The following is a 20563-nucleotide window of genomic DNA, read 5'->3' as shown; positions in this document are numbered from 1 at the left end:
CTGCTACTACTGTTAACTACGGTTCTGCTGCTGCTGATACTGCTGCTACTACTACTACTACTACTACTACTACTGCTACTACTACTACTACTACTACTACTACTACTACTACTACTACTACTACTACTACTTCTACTGCTGCTGCTGCTGCTGATACTACTACTACTACTACCACTACTACTGTACTTCTACTACTAGTACTGCTGGTGGTGGGGCTCCTACTACTACTACTACTACTAGTACTACTACTCTTACTACTACTACTACTACTACACCACTATTACTGCTACTACTACTAGTACCTCTGCTGCTACTGCTGCTACTTCTTCTACTGCCACTACTACTACAACTACTATTACTACTGCTACTACTATTATTATTACTGCTAACACAACAACAACTGCTACTGCTACTACTACTGCCGTTGCTGCTGATGATTGCTACTACTGCTGCTACTAATTACTGCTAATTGCTGTTGCTGCTGCTGCTGCAGCAGCAATCGTGATGTTTAATTATTGTGCAAATGCAGGGTTGGGCCGACGTCAGCTTCCATGGATGTCCCCAGATCCCGACACCCAACCTGGACACACTGGCCGCTGATGGAGTGGTGCTCAACAACTACTACGTGCACCCGACTTGCACAGCGTCGAGGGGTGCACTCATGACCGGCCTCTACTCGACGCGATACGGTACGCTCTCCCACGCGGCTAGCGTCGCTCGTAAGCAGCAGCTCCGTATGTGCGCACCTATTTTTTTATTGACTACAGTAGTGGCTTCAATGAACGTTTCTCTTTCCATCGTACCTAACAGACCCTGACGAACCCAGAGATGTAATAACTTAATATTACCGTAATGCTATAGACTTCATGTGTATTATCATTTTACAGCGACCCTAATGCCAGATCAGCCATGAAGTCTATATTTTGAGAAAATGCGGCGATGTTATGGGGAATATGTAGAAAGTTTGAGGAGGGTGCTTTAATTAGAAGTTAAATGAAATTTTCGAAATTATCCTTTTCGGCCTGTTTAGAGACGTTGTATGAAACGCTTACAATGTTTCTTTCTATCCTGAAAGAGCCAGCCAAACGGCAGTTATATATTTTAAAGATATGACGGCTATTGAATGGGTGACGAGTACCGAAAGTTTCACATAGGTGGCTTAATTAGGTGCTTTGCAAACAATTACTGAATACTCGTTTTTTCTTCAATTTTTGTATTGGACGAAGCGGGTGCTTGGTTCTTTCGGTTTCCTTGGTGAAATATGCGAGGCACGTACGTCGTTTACATTTCGTTGAAATATCAAGCATGTTGTAAGTGACGAACGGTAAATGTTTAAAGGGTGTAGGTTAATTATATCCTTTGTAGAAAATTACTTATGCAAGCGTTCCAGAGTGTCATAATACTGTTATCCGCAATGTTTTCGAGTCCTAAAACAACTGTACAAGACGCCGACTTCAAATTCAGCAAAAATATGGTGAGCTTGTGTTCACACACCCGCCGTGGTGGCTTAGTCACTGTGGCGTTGCGCTGCTGTGTACGCTCGAAGTCGCAGCTGCATCAAATCCCGACTGCGGCTCCATTTCTATGGGGGCGAAATGCAAAAAACACGCGTCTACCATGCACTGGGTGCACGTTAAAGAACCCTAGGCAGTCAAAATTAACCTGGACTCCCCCACTGCGATGTGCCTTGTAATTAGACCATTACTTTGGCACGTAACAGCCCAGAATTAAAGAAAAGTGTAAGATGACGAAACTTTCACGTTCTTGACTTAATAAATAGCATTGCAAATAATTAATGAACCCTCTTTTCTTTATATGTTATATACGAGGTTCGAGGTTCCCCCTGTGTGCTCGGTGAATTAAACAAGGCACCTTGGTTGTATTTTCTGAAAATAAAGGGCACGTTAAGCGCTATGTGTACACAAAGTTCAAAGTATTTGGGTTAGTTGCGGCCTTTGCAATAAATTACTTATAAGTCCCTTTCCACGTAAGTGTGAGGCTCGGAACAGGAGCTGTGGCGCTTGAAAATAGCCTGGGGCCTTACGAACCAACCGACTGAGCTATCTTTCCGGGCAACATCGAAGGGTCACGAGTTCAAATCACCTGTTATGTTCCTTTCCCCGCCCCCTTTTTTCTTTGTTTTTTTCTTTCTTTTTAATGTCTTTTCCTTTATTTTATCACTGTACGGGAACCCTCCTAAAATAAAAAAAAGAAAGATATATATCTTCAATTATGTATGGCCTCACATGTGCAGGTCATATAATACCAGGTTCTCTAGCCGAGTGCCATCCGTGCGGTATAACCGAGCTCAGATTGGTCCACCTTGACTGATCAAATAGGGCACCACTGTATATTAAATGATGCGTACAACTCCTGCGGGACCCGCCGTGGTTACTCAGTGGCTATGGTGTTAGACTGCTGAGCACGAGATCGCGGGATCGGATCCCGGCCACGGCGGCCGCATTTCGATGGGGGCGAAATGCGAAAACACCCGTGTACTTAGATTTCGGTGCACGTTAAAGAACCCCAGGTGGTCGAAATTTCCGGAGTCCTCCACTACGGCGTGCCTCATAATCAGAAAGTGGTTTTGTCACGTAAAATCCCACAAGTTAATTTTTAAATTTAACTCCTGCGGGGACGGTAGAGTATCCGCCTCCCGTGCAAGAGGACCGTGATTCAAATCCCGGGCCGCACAATTTTCCACCGGAAAATACCAGAAAAAAACAACAACCGTGTGTTGAGAAACTTGCACAAACAGGCCTGGAGTGCGGCCTGATCCCGGTGACCAGAACCGGTAACGCACTCTCTCACCAGAGCAGGATTGGCCACCCTGGTGCAGTACTTGGCCGCAACCTCCTATATGAACACAACAATCAAACCCCGGCCCTCAGTCCCCAGCAGCTGCGAAGCAACTGACCACGGCGGCGGTCAGACCTGCGACGCTGCAGAGGGTGCTAAGAATCCCTGGCTCCGGACAGGCCGCCATTGGAATATGAACCCGGCAACGTTTAACGCTAGAACGTTATCTAGTGAGGCGAGTCTAGCAGTGCTATTGGAGGAATTAGAGGGAAGTAAATGGGATATAATAGGGCTCAGTGAAGTTAGGAGGCCAAAAGAAGCATATACAGTGCTAAAAAGCGGGCACGTCCTGTGCTACCGGGGCTTAGCAGAGAGACGAGAACTAGGAGTCGGATTCCTGATTAATAAGAACATAGCTGGTAACATACAGGAATTCTATAGCATAAACGAGAGGGTGGCATGTCTTGTTTTGAAACTTAATAAGAGGTACAAAATGAAGGTTGTACAGGTCTACGCCCCTACATCTATTCATGATGACCAGGAAGTCGAAAGCTTCTATGAAGACGTGGAATCGGCGATGGGTAAAGTCAAAACAAAATACAGTATACCGATGGGCGATTTCAATGCCAGGGTAGGCAAGAAGCAGGCCGGAGACAAGACAGTGGGGGAATATGGCATAGGCTCTAGGAATAGCAGAGGAGAGTTATTGGTAGAGTTTGCAGAGCAGAATAATATGCGGATAATGAATACCTTTTTCCGCAAGCGGGTTAGCCGAAAGTGGACGTGGAGGAGCCCGAATGGTGAGACTAGAAATGAAATCGACTTTATACTCTGCGCGAACCCTGGCATCATACAAGATGTAGACGTGCTCGGCAAGGTGCGCTGCAGTGACCATAGGATGGTAAGAACTCGAATTAGCCTTGACTTGAGGAGGGAACGGAAGAAACTGGTACATAAGAAACCAATCAATGAGTTAGCGGTAAGAGGGAAACTAGAGGAATTCCGAATCAAGCTACAGAACAGGTATTCGGCTTTAACCCAGGAAGAGAACCATAGTGTTGAAGCAATGAACGACAATCTTATGGGCATCATTAAGGAGTGCGCAATAGAAGTCGGTGGTAACGCCGTTAAACAGGAAACCAGTAAGCTATCGCAGGAGACGAAAGATCTGATCAAGAAACGCCAATGTATGAAAGCCTCTAACCCTACAGCTAGAATAGAACTGGCAGAACTTTCGAAGTTAATCAACAAGCGTAAGACAGCGGACATAAGGAACTATAATATGGATAGAATTGAACAGACTCTCAGGAACGGAGGAAGCCTAAAAGCAGTAAAGAAGAAACTAGGAATAGGCAAGAATCAGATGTATGCGTTAAGAGACAAAGCCGGCAATATCGTTACTAATATGGATGAGATAGTTCAAGTGGCTGAAGAGTTTTATAGAGATTTATACAGTACCAGTAACACCCACGACGATAAGGTGAGAGAGAATGGTCTAGAGGAACTTGAAATCCCACAAGTAACACCGGAAGAGGTAAAGAACGCCTTGGGAGCTATGCAAAGGGGGAAGGCAGCTGGGGAGGATCAGGTAACAACAGATTTGTTGAAGGATGGTGGGAACACTGTCCTAGAAAGGTTGGCTGCCCTATATACACAATGCCTCATGACCTGGAACGTACCGGAATCTTGGAAGAACGCTAACATAATCCTAATCCATAAGAAAGGGGACGCCAAAGACTTGAAAAATTATAGACCGATCAGCTTACTGTCCGTTGCCTACAAAGTATTTACTAAGGTAATCGCAAATAGAATCTGGAATACCTTAGACTTCTGTCAACCAAAGGACCAGGCAGGATTCCGTAAAGGCTACTCAACAATAGACCATATTCACACTATCAATCAGGTGATAGAGAAATGTGCGGAATATAACCAACCCTTATATATAGCCTTCATTGATTACGAAAAAGCATTTGATTCAGTCGAAACCTGAGCAGTCATGAAGGCACTACGGAATCAGGGTGTAGATGAGCCATATGTAAAGATACTGGAAGCTATATATAGCGGTTCCACAGCCACCGTAATCCTCCACAAAGAAAGCAACAAAATCCCAATAAAGAAAGGCGTCCGACAGGGAGATACGATATCTCCAATGCTATTCACAGCATGTTTACAGGAGGTATTCAGAGACCTGGAGTGGGAAGAATTGGGGCTAAAAGTTGATGGAGAATACCTTAGCAACTTGCGATTCGCTGATGATATTGCCTTGCTTAGTAACTCAGGAGACCAATTGCAATGCATGCTCACTGACCTGGAGAGGCAAAGCAGAAGGGTGGGTCTGAAAATTAATCTACAGAAAACTAAAGTAATGTTTAACAGCCTCGGAAGAGAACAGCAGTTTACGATAGGCAGCGAGGCACTGGAAGTGGTAAGGGAATACATCTACTTAGGGCAGGTAGTGACCACGGATCCGGATCATGAGACTGAAATAACCAGAAGAATAAGAATGGGCTGGGGTGTGTTTGGCAGGCATTCTCAAATCATGAACAGCAGGTTGCCACTATCCCTCAAGAGGAAAGTGTATAACAGCTGTGTCTTACCAGTACTCACCTACGGGGCAGAAACCTGGAGGCTTACGAAAAGGGTTCTGCTGAAATTGAGGATGACGCAACGAGCCATGGAAAGAAGAATGATAGGTGTAACGTTAAGGGATAAGAAAAGAGCAGATTGGGTGAGGGAACAAACGCGGGCAAATGACATCTTAGTTGAAACCAAGAAAACAAATGGGCATGGGCCGGACATGTAATGAGGAGGGAAGATAACCGATGGTCATTAAGGGTTACGGACTGGATTCCAAGGGAAGGGAAGCGTAGTAGGGGGCGGCAGAAAGTTAGGTGGGCGGATGACATTAAGACGTTTGCAGGGACAACATGGCCACAATTAGTACATGACCGGGGTAGTTGGAGAAGTATGGGAGAGGCCTTTGCCCTGCAGTGGGCGTAACTAGGCTGCTGCTGCTGATGATGATGATGAAATGCGTCTAAATCAAATAAAGCCTTTGCAAAACTTATTTGAGCACGTGGTCGGAAGCGGGCCATATTACGCTGCTATATATATATATATATATATATATATCGTCCGAGTGTGCCGCCGCGGGACACTCGTGCACGGTATACACACCAGGTTTATAATATTCAGTGGTCAAGGAGTCACGTTAAGGATAACGTCTCGCGAGACCTTAACGCTTCTGGCATATTCAGAAGCGTTGCAAATAATAATTGAACCTTCGTTTTGCATCTATTTTTATGCGATATACGAGGGTCATAGTAGGTCTAACCGGTGTCCTCCCTGAACTGAGCACATCGTGTTTATATTTGTTGAAAATTAATCGAAAATTATGGGTAATGCGTAGACGAAGTTTAAAGTCGTGGACTAATTACGGCCTCAGCAATAAGTTATTTATCAACAGAACAGTTTGTTAGCCGAGCTGCTGCTTGCTAAAAGACATGTTTTGTGTCACACATTAAAGCACACGCAAAAGAAAGATACGTTGACGACGGCACTGCCGTCGTCTATGTGTCTTCTTGTGTCTATGTGTCTATGTGTCTGACGACGGCACTGCCTAATCATATAAAGGCTGGACTTGTGCGCTATCCTGTTCGAACTTTCGTACCATGGCCTTTGCAATGTCACAAGTGTTTTAAGATTGGTCATGTTCAGGGCTTTTGCACCAGAGGTCTGGTCTGTGCCAAATGCGGTGGGAATCACCATGTAGATTCCTGTGAAAGTCAGGCATATCGGTGCCCTAACTGTAATGGTGAACATTTGGCAACGAATAAAGGATGTCCCTCATTGAAAAATTAACTAAAGGCACTAAAAGAAAAAGCCAAAAAGAAGGCAGCAGGAGATGAAAGCTCCCGTCGCCGTAGTGCTGCCCCAGCGACTGGAAAATCAGCGTGTTCAAAGACTGACAAAGACACAACGCATCGGAAAGTAGGCGGGCGGACCTTCTGCCTCTCGGGCACATCATGGCCAGCGCTGCCATCGAAATCGTCGGAACGAGTATCTACAGAGACTTCAACCACACTGGAAAGCACTGCAAACACAGTACCTAAACCGGTCTCAGCCAACGACGATGTGCAACTTGTCAATCTTCTGAAAATGCTTGTCAACGTCATCAGATCTCTAATCGCCGTTCGTCAGGCACCAGCAGCGTCAGCAGCAGAGCAACTTTTGGAGGCCCTCGTTCCAGTCCTCGACGGCCTTCGCTTGACGTTTTACCGGAAACAATTTTAACAGTTGTCAGCAGCCTCGCCCCTGATGTCAGGTCAATGCCGCCGCAGCACGCTGATCTAGTTCTTCGACTCATCGTTATGAAGACTCCGCCAGACGCTATAGCGCTTCAGGAAACCAACGTAAGGAAAGATGAATATCGATTGCCAGGCTTCGTGGGTGTCCACAGTAGCATTCGATGCGCGGAACCAGCTTGTGGCTCTTTCCAGTGTGTGGACGCGGCGCATACGCGCAATGCTTCAAAAGCATCAGTGTACGTGCGTGCTGACTTGGATTGCGCGGTTCTTGACACAGACGGCATCTGTGACGATGAGTTTGAGTGTGCAGCTGTTACTGTGAGCCTCAGAGGTGTGTCTACGACGGTGGCAAGCATGTACAACGGGCCTACACGTTCTTCCGATACCTCACTACTTGATAGCTTAGTGTCTCGGTGTGGTGCATCGTTTGTGTTATGCAGAGATTTTAATGTCCACCATCCACGATGGTGTAGCCGTCCCCAAGACAATCGTGGGGCCGAGATTAACGAGATCATTATCAAGAACGATCTGCAAATACTGAATGACGGTTCACCCACATTTATAGGTAGAGGAAAGGAGCATTTCACTATAGACGTTGCGATATCAACGAGAGATGTGTGCTTATCCTGGTTATGTGAACCTGACCCGTGGGGCTCAGATCACCTACCCATTTGGGTAACACTAAAACATACTGCGGGTCGCCAGGCTGTCGTGTATACAGTGACTAACTGGGATAAGTTCCGTCAGCTGATCTCAGAGGCACCATCTCAAGACAGCCTGTTTAAACTGATGAGTGAGTACTTACGAGAAGCTGCAGTTCAACGACGACGGAGTATCGGTATACCAAACCCCGACCTAAAGCTCTTGCGGCTCCGCGCATATCGACGGCGCGCTTATAGGCGGGCACAGCGTTCTAAACGACGCACCGACTGGACTATGTATAATCGCATTGGTGCAGTCATACGGCGGCATACAAAACAGCTTCGTCGCAAGAGCTGGGAAGCTCTGTGTAGTTCGTTGCATACTGGAAGTGGTTTTAGAAGTGTATGGTGCATATTGAAGGCTCTCCGCACTCCTGAAATCTGCAGGAATCCTACGGCTGCATTGAGCATAGCGACTGGCCAGTCACCAAAAGTTATAGCGGAGGCATTTGGAGACTTTTCATCTCTCGTGCATCGAGTAACACCACAAATGGCGACCTTCCTTCTTTGACAGGTCACAGCACCATAACCGCTTCCTACGGTCCAGCCTGCCAGATGAACGAGGCAGTTTTCACCCTTGAGTAGCTGCGAAACGCGCTTAGCCTCTCCAAACGCTGCACTGCTCCAGGTGAAGATGGTGTGACGTATCAAGCATTGCGGAACGCTGATAAGAGTTTTCATGACCGTATATTGGACGAGTATAATGAAGTATGGAGAAGTGGTATAATCCCTGCTGAATTGAAATCGTCCGTGGTGATACCAACTTTAAAGCCCGTGCGCTCTGCAAGACACCTCAAGTACTACCGGCCAATATCCCTAACTTCAAATGTCATCAAGTTAATGAAGCGAATGGTCTTGTTTCGCTTACATGTCAGGCTAGAGGAGCTGAATTTTTTCCCTGATGTCATGAGTGGCTTCCGTCGCCGCCGTTCAGCTCTGGACAGCATATCAGACCTTGTCTCAGCGCTCGAATTTGCTAAAGGAAACAAGCATTCTGCCTACATGCTCTTCCTAGACATACAGCAAGCTTTCGATTTAGTTCCGCATAAGGCGATTATTTTCGCTCTTGCAACCGCGGGAATTTCTGGTCGTCTGCTCCGCTTTGTGCCTAATTTTCTATCGGAGCGCCGGATGAAAGTGCGTGTCGGAGGAGTAACTAGTGAATATCAAAATGTGAAGTGCGGTGTCTCACAGGGCAGCGTATTATCGCCGCTTTTGTTTAACACCGTACTCGCCGCGTTTCCAAGTCGTTTGCCTTGGGATAACAGTGACTTCCCTGTGAGCATAGCTGTCTACGCAGATGACATTGCTCTGTGGATAAGCGGTCCTTCGCACCTTGGTCCACCGTTTCGTACAAGCCTGCAAATAGCTCTAAACGCTACTTCGGAGTACTTGGTTGAAGTTGGCCTGCTCATATCACCTGCTAAGTCAGCTGCAATAGCATATCACCCTAAACAACGCGCTCGTCGAACAATGAGCCGACTGTACCTTGACGAAACGCCTATAAACTGGGTGCAACAAGACCGTTACTTAGGGTTAATTATAGATGATCGCATCTCTTAGCGTCCTGCCGTTAAATCTGTACGACGCAAGTCGCACTCCCTCCTTAAGTATGCGGCCGCCTTGACTGCTAGAGGTGCTGGCTGCGACCAAACTACGGCTCTCCAGGTGTACCAGTCATCTGTACTCTCAGGCATGATGCACGCGATACCAGCTCTGAACATACCACCTAGCTTGATGGCCCAACTGGAACGAGATCATCGCGTTGCCCTTCGACGAATGCTTGAATTACCTCGTGAGGCGCAATCTGTTGCATTACTCACTGAATCGCATCAATTACCCCTGAGGTTGCAAGCAGACCAGAGAGCTCTATGTCATATTGAGCGTCTGCACCGCGCATCGAACGGTCATTCGCTCCTTTATCCTCTCATTCACCGCCCGTTATCTCGCATGGGAAAAATGGCGGCATTATTTATGAATATCACTGACATTTCTGAACATGCTGCTTCAGTTACGCCTCCGCTTCCAAAAGACGTCACGAAACACGTATTCCCCATTTACCTCACAATCCCTGACATGCACAAAAAGTCTGATATGCCTGTTTCGGCAATATTCCAATTGGCGCAGTCTCACACGTTCGAAAAGCTTCCAGATTATCTTCAAGTATTCACAGATGCATCTGTACACAGCGACGCTCAAGGCGCCTCTGCAGTTTTTTTCTGCCCTTCGACTCAAGTACGGCGTATCTTTCAAATACTTCATCCAACTTCGTCAACAACTCCTGAGCTAGCAGCGATTAATGTTGCACTGAAATACGTACAAGAGGAGTTAACTACATAGAAGATTGTCATCTTTACGGACTCCCGCGCTGCCCTTAGCAAGTTACAAAGCAGTGAGATTGATTGTCCACTTGTGCGCAGCATTACTGACTGTGAGAAAAATTTCATCACGTGGGGTATAACGTGGGCATCACGTGGGTTTGCGCTTGGTGTGTCGTCTTCTCTCACGTCCGTGTCGTTTTTTTTTTTTTTTTTTTTTTTTTGTCGCGCAATATCATTTAAGTAATGGATTACCAACTTGCCCGGAATGCTGCTCTCATTAAGTGGGGTATCTCTCGTTGCTCAATGGATACCTTCCCACGTAGGAATCGCCGGAAATGAAGAGGCTAATCGGCTCGTTTCAACTTGCGCTCATAACAACTGTGACTGCCCAGAAATACTGTGCAAGCTTGATGACGCTCGTCTGCTGATTCGTCGCCACCTACTCAAGCAGGATGCAGACCAGCGCGTCGCAAATAGAACGTTCCCGCCCCGTGTTCGCGGTCGAGGCTTGCCTCGTCGCGCTAGAGCACAACTACTCAAGCTGAGGGTGGACTGTGTGAACGGGCACGAACGTTTATACAGACAAGGACGTGTGGCGAGTCCATCGTGTACGTCTTGTGGCCGCTGCGAGACATTTCAGCATCTTATATTTGGATGCCCCACTTTCAGTGCGCAGCGCATGTCGCTAGTGAGAGACTATCATCTCCTTGGCCTGCGGTGTACGACACTCGACGAATGCTTATACCCCAGTGGTTGTGCGTCTAAACGTGATCAGGCCCATTGCGCTCTACTCACTTTTCTAGAGTTAACTAACTTAGGTTCACGTTTGTAGCGTCGAAACTATTTCATTTACCATTCTGTAGTATCGTGACCGTCAGTGACCGGCCCTACTGTGCGTGATCTGTACTGTGTTCTACTTTAGTCTTTAGATTTCTGCTGTTGCTCTTCGTTTCCTCTTTTCTCCCCTCCTTCCTATCTTCCATTTCTGTGTTGCTGTCACTTCCCTTCTGAAGAGTAGGCAGGCGTTGTGCCCCTTCCGGTGGCAGTTGCCAGCCTGCTCCTGGCTTTCCCTTTCCTGTTAATTGTATATATGTGTTCAAAACAAATAATAATAATTTGCGCGAAAAAACTTACTCGCCATCCAGGCCCTGCGAAAGTGTATGTCCATGCGAAGCTGTTACGCGGAGCGCAGCGGTGGATGAAAGACGGCAATAGCGAAGAGAGCGTGAGGAGAAGAGCGGGGATGGAGGGTGCAGCGGAACCGTGAGGCGGAAAGCGAAGGAGCAGGAGGGAATGGCGAAAGCGTGAGAATCAAAGGGTATAGTGCTGCGCAAGACGCATTCGGCGGCGGCCGCTAAGCGATGCCGCCAGAGCAGCGCGCGTCGTCTGTTCACCGATGACGCCACCGATAAGGCACGCGGCTAGCGCATCCACCGATATCATATATGGAAACAAAGCGCTGTATGAGCGGAGGCCGATCTGCGGCTGCTGCTGTGAATCGCGCCCACGCGTCACCAACGCGCAGCCTCTCGCGATCTCCCGATTAGCGAGGCAGTCGCGCCACACTTCGCTCTGCTTGTCCGCGCCAGCCATTATATCACGAAATGTAAACATGTATACAGCTGTGCTCAAATTTCGCATTAGGCAGTATCCTAATTGTCGGTGGATTTTTTTAGCAAACCCAAGTTCTTCAATTTGAAACGACGCTTTGACACTTAATACGCAGTTCAGCGTGTTCCCGTATATAGCCACGCCGCTTCGATTTTCGAAACATATTATCTCTCGAAGACATCAGAAAGCTGGAACAAAGGATTTTATCGCATGCGTGATCAGCATTTCGCGCGCGTACAACAGCCATTATGCGCGCCGTCGTGCATTGAGGGACGCGAGTGCATTCGTTAGCGTGGACTTTCCTTGATTCGTAATACGCATAGGATAAAGCGCAAGCGTCTACTAATATACAAACTGCCCTTATAAGCAATAAGTATGCGGTACTGAATAACAGCCGACTTTCGTACAGTAATCTCACATACTACATCCGAAGTATACCAAGGCTTTACTGACAATTCGCGCCACTTACTGGTTTTTGAGACTTTCATTGCCAATTTAAAATCCAAATTCCTACTGAAATCGCGAACAGCGTGCTCGATTCTATCATCATAAAACATGGTCATTTCATTTCCATCAACGTCTCACAACACATTCTGGCCCGTTGTCATTCTCTTTCAATTATGAAAACCTTGAAGGGCTGACGTGAAACACAAGCACGTGGCACAGGCGATACAACTACGTTCATTTTGTCGGAAGAACGGCAAATGAAACATTATATAAGGGGGACAACATCACTTGAGACCGGTGCGGTAATGGGCCATGCTGATACCGTCGATGATAATATTTCCGCATCTATTCGAACAATATCCTTTTCCACTTTCGCTAATACACGCTTCGTTTCACCGCTTCAGCTTGATCGTTTTTACTTACCATAAATATGGAACGGTACAAGGTCCTGTTCACAGGCATCCAGTAAAATGTTCCAAACCGACCGTCCGAGAAATTGACAAGAGCCTGAAAGCCTCTGATAAGAAACTTGTCCCTGTGTGTATGAACTTGTATAACCTGTATCAGAGAGACCATACGTTCTACTCACTGCTACAGATTTTCCCGCTCAATTTAGTCCAGGTTTCATTCAATTTAATCCGTGCGCCAGTCAATTCAATTCAAGTGCCATTCAAATGAATCCAACCTCCAGTAATTTTAATCCAAGCCCCAATCAATTTAATCCAAGTACCACTGTATTTAATCCAAACGCCAGCGAATTTAATCCAAATGTCAGCGAATTTAGTCCAAGCATAGCGTCCTTCAAGAACATTCGAATTTCGCGGCAACAGAACTTTGCTACGCTATTAGGGTCCGTCATTTTTATTCAGAGAAGGGCAAGGTGGGAGACCGATAGCGTTCCTGCCACGTGACCTTTGGACGCTTTTTTTTTTTGTCATGTCTTGAGAGCGACTCGAAAGACAAATTCTCGCAGATAAGTCCGAGGACAAGTCCAAGATGCTAGGGTGTAGTTACTAGTGGCCACGGATCACTTTGTTCTGTATGACAGTGGTAGCCATCATTCGTGCACGTCGTCATTGATATATTTCAAAATGTCAGTGAATGAGCATTCTTTCTGCTACCATTGCTAACTCATAGAGCTGAGTAATTCACGATCACTAGTGACTCATTTCTAGCACCTCCGAACTTTGAAAGTTGAATCGCTGTTTGAATACCACTTTGATTCCTATGACTCTATGCTGTATGAAAGTACAATACCACTGAACTGAGCTCATCGCTATAGTGATAAAGTTCAACTCTGCATTATTAGTTACACATTAGTAGCAGAAATAATGCTCATTTAATGATATTTTGATAGATACCAATGACGACGTGCCCGAAAGATGACTATCACTGTAATACAGAACAAAGTGATCCGCGATCACTAGTGGCTATACCATAGCACCTCATAGTTATCATAATTGAATTGCTGTTTAAACGACATTTTATTTGACATTCATGTTGCTATGCTGCATAGAAGTACAAGAACATCGGACTGAGCGCATCACTAGTGATCCCTAATGACCCGGCGTTATCGTTTAATAATTATACCAAAAATGCTCATTTTTTGACAGTTTTACCGATACCAGTGACGACATCCACGAATGAAAGCTACCTGTGTGATTCTGAAAATAGTGATTCATGATCACTAGTGATTATATCCCAGCGTTTATGAATGATCATAATTGAATGGTCTTTTAAATGACTTTTCATTGGATATCCACGACACTATGTTGCGTGAAAGTAGGAGAGCACCAAACCAAGCACAACATTAGTGATTATTTATGTCCAGGCGTTATCATTTGGCAATGATAGGAAAAAGCTCATTTTATGACAGCTTGATTGATGCCAATGATGACATGTAGTAATGAAAGCTGTAAGCCTCAGAGAAAATAGGTGATTCATAAGCACTAGTAGCTTAAGCACACCAGTTCTAAAGACGTGGTTGAATCTCTCGTTTTATGACATTTCATTTTATATCTATATTTAAGTGTTCAAAACAGCGATAACACTTAACTGAGCATAGTAAGTTAATTGGATTGACTAGTGGCTAGGCCCTATCAGTTAGGTGTACCAAGCAGTTAATTGCTCATTTCATGCAATTTCAAGCGGTGTCAATGACGATGTATTCGATTGAAAGCTACTGAAAGCGGCAGTAGCAAAAGTGATTCATATTCACTAGTGACCAAGGCCTACCCGTGCCTAGTGATCACCATTGAATGACTTATTGGTGTTTCGGTTGATACACAGGATGGCATGGTACCTGCGTCACTAACTCTTTTAGCCATTCAATGCTGACATTTCCTCACACTTGTGCGTGAGAATTTCTGTATTCTGAGTTTTTTTTTTTCAAGACAAACAAAAGAAAAGTGTTCAACGGTTGTCATTAGTCACGTGGGAGCAACGATATCGGTCCCTCACTGTGCCCTTTTATTTGGAATTGAAACATAAACCCCTAACATTTTAACAAAAATTCAGTTGCTTTGAAATTCAACAGTTCTTGAAGTACGTTCTGCTTGGATTAACTTTACAGGCGTTTGAATTAACTCGGCTGGCGTTTGGATTAAAATCAGTGGTGCCTGGATTAAAATGAACGGCAGTTGGATTAACTTTCATGGCGCTTGAATTAAATTGAGCGTGAAAAACCTCGTCTATAGTGTAATCGACATGCACAAAATACGACCAGCTGGATGCGCTTATTCTTGACCCTTGTCTGCTGCAGGCCTGCAGCACATACCAATTCAACCGGGTGAACCGTACGGTCTTGACCTCAAGTACACCCTACTTCCTGGACATCTGAAAAGACTCGGCTACGAGACTCACCTCATTGGAAAGGTCAGCAAGCGAACAGCTCTCAGATGAACACAAAGCTAAGCAACTAATTACGCGTATAACATATACCATATACACTCTCGAAATCTCCGCTAGAAAACATCATGAATGTAGGACGCAGAAAAGGGACGCAGTGCACATTGAGGACACGATGTAAGTCGGCAGACGAACGCAGCAGGTGGCAATGAGGTGCGTTCATGAACACGCACACACACGCACACACACACACGCACGCACGCACGCACGCACGTGCACGCACACGCACACACGCACACACACACACACACACACACACACAAAGAAAGAAATAAAAAATAATATATCACCGGCCGTTCCAGTCCGTGAAGATGGTCGAATAGCGACGCTGTGTTAGTTACACCGAGTGTTGCGCCATGCAAGTCAAACTTCACAAGAAAGCTATATCGTAAATCTTTTGTTTCACCATTCTTTCACCTCATTTTCGCTTTTGCGTGCTTCGCTCAGTGAGCATGATCTAGGAGTGCTCTTTCTTTTTTTTTTTTTTGAGTGCGGTTCTTCCAGTGGTCGTCTTTTCTTGCGCGTGAGGTTTCTGTCTGTGTTTTGCCGTGCTTTCTTTTTCTTTTGGATGCAAGTTGCTCCGCCCCTTCTTAACTACTTGCAGAACTACTTCCCGTAGTTGTGGCTGGGATGGAATGTGCGCAACCACTAATCCAAAGCTCCGTATATTGGGCTGACGGCCCACCACTGGAGATGCGGGCGCTGCAATCGTTTTCACGATTGGTTGGATTGGTCTGACAATTGACGTGGCTGCCGGCGCTTCTTGCTAGCGCAATAATTGCCGGCAGCCACGCGCTCCTAGTATCGCGTTTCAATCACCAGGCACTGTTCGTTGGCCGCAAACTGCCAGCTTAACGTTTGTTTCTTTCGGGGCAGGGTAAAATCAATCGTCGATAAATTCAATGCCGATCTGGCTCGATCGCCGAAAATGCACCGCGTGACAACCGTATACGATTCGCCTGTAAGATAGCATTCTCACAAAGGGAAGGGGGGTCACGCCAACCCCTTTAAAAAATGAAGCGCCAACGGTAACAGCACACTAAGAAGGAACAAAAGACAGGACAAGGCGCTTCCTGTCTTTGTTGTTGTCCTGTCTTTTGTTCCTTCTTAGCGTGCCGTTACCGTTGGCGCTTCGTTTTTTGAAAGATATGCACCAACTAGCCCCACAACGTGTTTTACTCCAACCCCTTTCCCCTATTGATCTCTTCTTCTCCTCTCCCGCTAGGTCACATGGCCCCTTTTTAGCGAAGTCCGACAACGACGGCACAGGGTCCGCATAAATAGCTTTGCTGTAAAAATTCACTGAAGATTCTGATACTCCCTAATACGACATTTGAGTGCAACTCTATACTTGTTTTTATTTCGCGATATATGAGCTGGCGCGGACAATCTGCTACGTAGGGCACGTTCCAAACGGAGCTAAGTGTGACGCGTCTGCTCGCTAATCGGGAGATCGCGAGAGGCAATGCGTGGGTGCGATTCACAGCAGCCGTCGCAGACAGACTTCCGCTCATGCAGTGCTTTATTTCCATACAGATGACGCGTGCTACTCTGGCGCGATATCGTAGCCATCGTGGCTGTAAAGCCCGTCTTGCGCGGAACAACGCTTTTCTTCTCACGCTTTCGTTCCACCAACGACGAGAGTGGTCCTTCGTCGCGGAGAAGTCGTACAAACCACCAGTGTGAGGGGCGACAACACCCAAGGGAATGTCAGATCGAGCCTTACTCGTAGCCGCTCGCCATCGCCCCTTGCAGGAGCAGTGACCGCGGTAGCGTGGACTGACATAAGCAGCAGAAGCCGCGGATGAGCGTAGCCCACACTGCCTCACGGCACCCTGCCACCACCACCCCCTCGGACGCGCAGTTGAGATCGCCCACGCGGCTGCAGATCCATGGCTGCGGATGCCGTGGCCGCCGGCTACTCAGCGCATGCGTGGGCCGTCTGTCCTCCGCTCCTCCTCCGCTTTCCGCCTCATGGTGCCGCTGCATCCTCCTCCTGCGCTTTCGTCCTCCTCTCTTGCCTTTCTTTCATATACCACTGCACTCCGCGTTCGCTTTCATTCTTCGCGGCGCTCGTTCGCTTGGTTACGCCGACGCTGCAGACGCTCGCCGCAGGAACAGGCTATTAAGAGCGGCACTCTAGAACAAGGCCATAGGAGAATGACTGGCGGAATGTGCTCTATTTCGAATAAAATAAGTGCGGTTGAACGCAGAGCTTAATTTCATAAAATCTGAACCATGAGTGTGATAAAATAGCAAGAGAGCAGGGCACAGGAAAGAGCACACAAGGGGCACAGCTGTACGCCCTGCGTTCCCTGCACTCCCTGTTTTATATCTGCGTCACGGGCTAGTAAGTTTAACCCTGCACCTTGCTGCAGTTTATTGTGAAAACAGAATCGCAGTTCCATCCAAAAGGCGAAGCACCGATTGCGATAGCAAATTAGTAGATAGCTGTACAAAGTAAGGATAATAGTTTTATCGGCTGTATAAACTTGTAAACATTCGCTTACTAAATAAAATAATTAACAAGGATAGAATATGTAAGCGTGACTCAACGAGGACGTAGAAAGAAACAGACACACGGAGGCAGCTCTGTCTCTGTGTGTCTGCTTCTTTCTACGTCCTTGTTCAGTCGCGCTTACACATTTTATCATGGATTCAAACCAACTAGCCCGTCAACGTGTTTTAACTAAATTAACTAGCATGGTGTCACGCGCGCAAAGGCAAACATGAACACATCTCGCTAGATGACAGCGGAAGCTCTGTGAAAACGCTGGAGTTAAGAATCGCGGCAGCCACCGCGAGCCAATTGACCTCCGTGCATCTGTAGCTTCAACGCGAACGAAACGTCGAAAGCACACCGCGTACGAAGCTACCGGCACTATGCGCACTCTGCGAACATCCCAGATCACTTTGAAGATGAGGCCTGCGCGGGCGAGCACTTTGGCCACGTCGCAGATCGCTTTCAAGACACACGAGCGCCGGCAACGCCTCCCTACGGCGTCCGTCAAAGGTGTCTACTACGGCGTCCGCGATTCGCGTGGCGAACGCCGTAGTAGTCGCCGCGGTTGTCTCCACTCTGTATGGAGCGGCGGGCGAGGAGGACATCGATACACCCTTGCAGCCGCCGGAGGAGAACGCCCCTCCTCCCTCACCTGACACCCGTTGCCTCGCGCGCAACAGGAGAGGTCACGCATACGGGCCGCGTTCCTCGCTCGCGCACGCGAGATTGAACCGCGTTCGCCGGCTCACCCTCACACGCTTCGACTCATACGGAACATCGCGGCGACGGCGATGGCGACGGCAGAGATGCGCCTGGAGTGTCCATATAATTGTAGAAAACGTTCTCGCTTGGTTCAACATATTCGTCTTGCGGCTAACTTCATCACAGGTGGCGTCATAGAACGGCGAGTTCTTGATGGACATCGAAACAACAGTGCCTCACAGATGAGCTTTCCTTCGTTTTAGTGCAGCCAGAGAAAGAGAGGGAGAGAACTAAAAAGAAAAGCACGGGTTAACCAGATACAGGGTAGCAAACCAGATCCGGTTTGCTATATACCCTGCATTGGAGAAGGGGAAACGGGGGAGATTAAAAGCATAGTAATGTAAATGAAGAGAAGGAGATCAGGCCATCAGGGTGACGTGTAATACAATATGAAAAACTGACTTAAGTGTTCTAAACGTTCGCGGAGGCCAGCTGTCGAATGAAGCTATAGTCAGAAGCGCCAGGCGAGCCATTCGTGGTGCCCGATTACACGTTTTAATGCGATAGCAATTATGTAGACACTCCAGACGCATTGCTGCCGTCACCGTCGACGTGATGCCCCGTATAAAGTCCAAGGGCGATGACATCGTCGCCGCGCGCTGTATGCTGTACGTGCTGTACGTGCGAGTGAAAGCATGAGAGGTTGAGCCGACGATGGCAGCTAAATCTCGCGCGCGCAAGGGAGGAAAGTGGGGAGCAAGCGCGCCGTCTTCCGTGTCGCACAAGGCACCGGCGGAATCGGAGGGAGGGAGTGGGGCGTGCAGCCCCGACGGCTGCTGCGTATGGCGCGAGCTCTATCTTGAAAGCGACCTGCGGTGGGGACAGAGTGCGCCAAGTGGCGATAGCTTCGTGTGCGCTGTTTTCGACGCTTAGTTTGCGTTGAAGCGAGAGGCAGCGTGAAGGTCAATTCGCTGGCTGCTGCTGGCGCGCTTCCTCACTCCAGCTTTTTTACAGCGAGATTACGCTATCATCCAGTGATTGTGTTCATGTTTGCTTGTGCGCGCGTGACACCATGCTTTTTTAATTTGGTTAGTAAGTGAATGTTTACAAGTTTATACGGCCGAGAAAACTACTGCCCTTACTTCGTATAGCTGCCGACTAATTTGATATCGCAGTCGATGCTTCAACTTTCGGGTGAAACTGCGACTTCTCTCTCTCTTCTCTTTCTTTAAGCCGCCATGAAACATACTGAGACACATGTACTTCGTTGTTACGCACTTGTAAAATGGTTTACGTGGAGAGTTTATCACATTCTTTGTTACAATCCTTTTCAAATGAGAGTGTCAAAGAGTTTCTAATTGAAGTTTCTTCCAAGAAGGTCTATTCTAACGCTTTTTCTTTTCTTTTTCTTTTTTTGTCAGCGCTAGGAGTTATAGTGTTACCACAAACAGCACATTCAGCAGGGCACAGTTCGGACACAGTTAACGTTTGAGGACAGAGGCGATAAAAACTAACAAAGACGCCGGGAATTGCTAAGCATAGCATATTAAATAAGATGTTTCTAATGCTTCTTAGATTTGGTGCTCGGTTTGTTTCGTTGCGACGCAGGGCTCCTCGTTATCTTATAAATGAGCATTCTAAAGAAAAAGAATATAAGAATTAAGAATGAACCTCAGCTGCATAGTTCCTTTGCAAACAAACGTTTCGAAGGACCCAGGGTCGTTTTGTTATGTTAATGCGACAATAACGTTACCGGTTTGACATGACCGTCAACTCCACGTGTATTAGTGATTATTTAATATCACCTTCAACTCTTGCAAATCTCCATGCAGTATAGCAAGCTAAAATGACTGACACCCAAAGCTTCCTTGTGTTTAGTTAGATTTTATTTCTTGCTTTTTTTGTTTCTTGATGTAATTATTAACGTCAACCACATTTCGACATATTATTGAACCCACACCATAGTGGCACCTGGGCAGTTACCGCTACGAGTACACGCCTACCCGGAGGGGCTTCGACTCTTTCTACGGATTTTACTACGGACACGAAGACTACCACACCCACATGCTCCATCACTCCCAGGTATTTATAAGCCTTAACTGAAGTGCTCCTTGAAATATGCTAGCGATAGCGACCAGTATATAAGGCGCTGCAACAGTCAGTTATTATGTCCTCCGCTTAGAACAATTATCGGTCGCAGTCATAGAAATATCTTTACGTTGCAGTGGAAAATCTTATTATCCCATTTCGCCGTCTGCTTGCTTA

At 46.8% G+C, this 20563-nt stretch overlaps 1 protein-coding gene across 3 annotated transcripts in view; it reads left to right on the top strand.

Annotated features, from left to right (window-relative positions):
* LOC126542981 (arylsulfatase B-like) overlaps positions 1-20563 on the top strand; it is an 80629-nt gene that overhangs the window by 13193 nt on the left and 46873 nt on the right. For all 3 annotated transcript variants that reach the window (XM_055077536.2, XM_050190117.3, XM_050190115.3), the window contains exons 3-5: positions 530-689; positions 14948-15060; positions 20264-20380. In XM_055077536.2, the coding sequence (XP_054933511.1) occupies positions 530-689; positions 14948-15060; positions 20264-20380 (390 nt within the window). The remainder of the gene's footprint in view (positions 1-529; positions 690-14947; positions 15061-20263; positions 20381-20563) is intronic.

The sequence above is a fragment of the Dermacentor andersoni genome, chromosome 2, assembly GCF_023375885.2.
Source record: "Dermacentor andersoni chromosome 2, qqDerAnde1_hic_scaffold, whole genome shotgun sequence".
NCBI classification, from domain to species: Eukaryota; Metazoa; Arthropoda; class Arachnida; order Ixodida; family Ixodidae; genus Dermacentor; species Dermacentor andersoni.
Note: the sequence above shows the minus strand (reverse complement) of the source record. Positions and strands in the feature narration are given on the sequence as shown.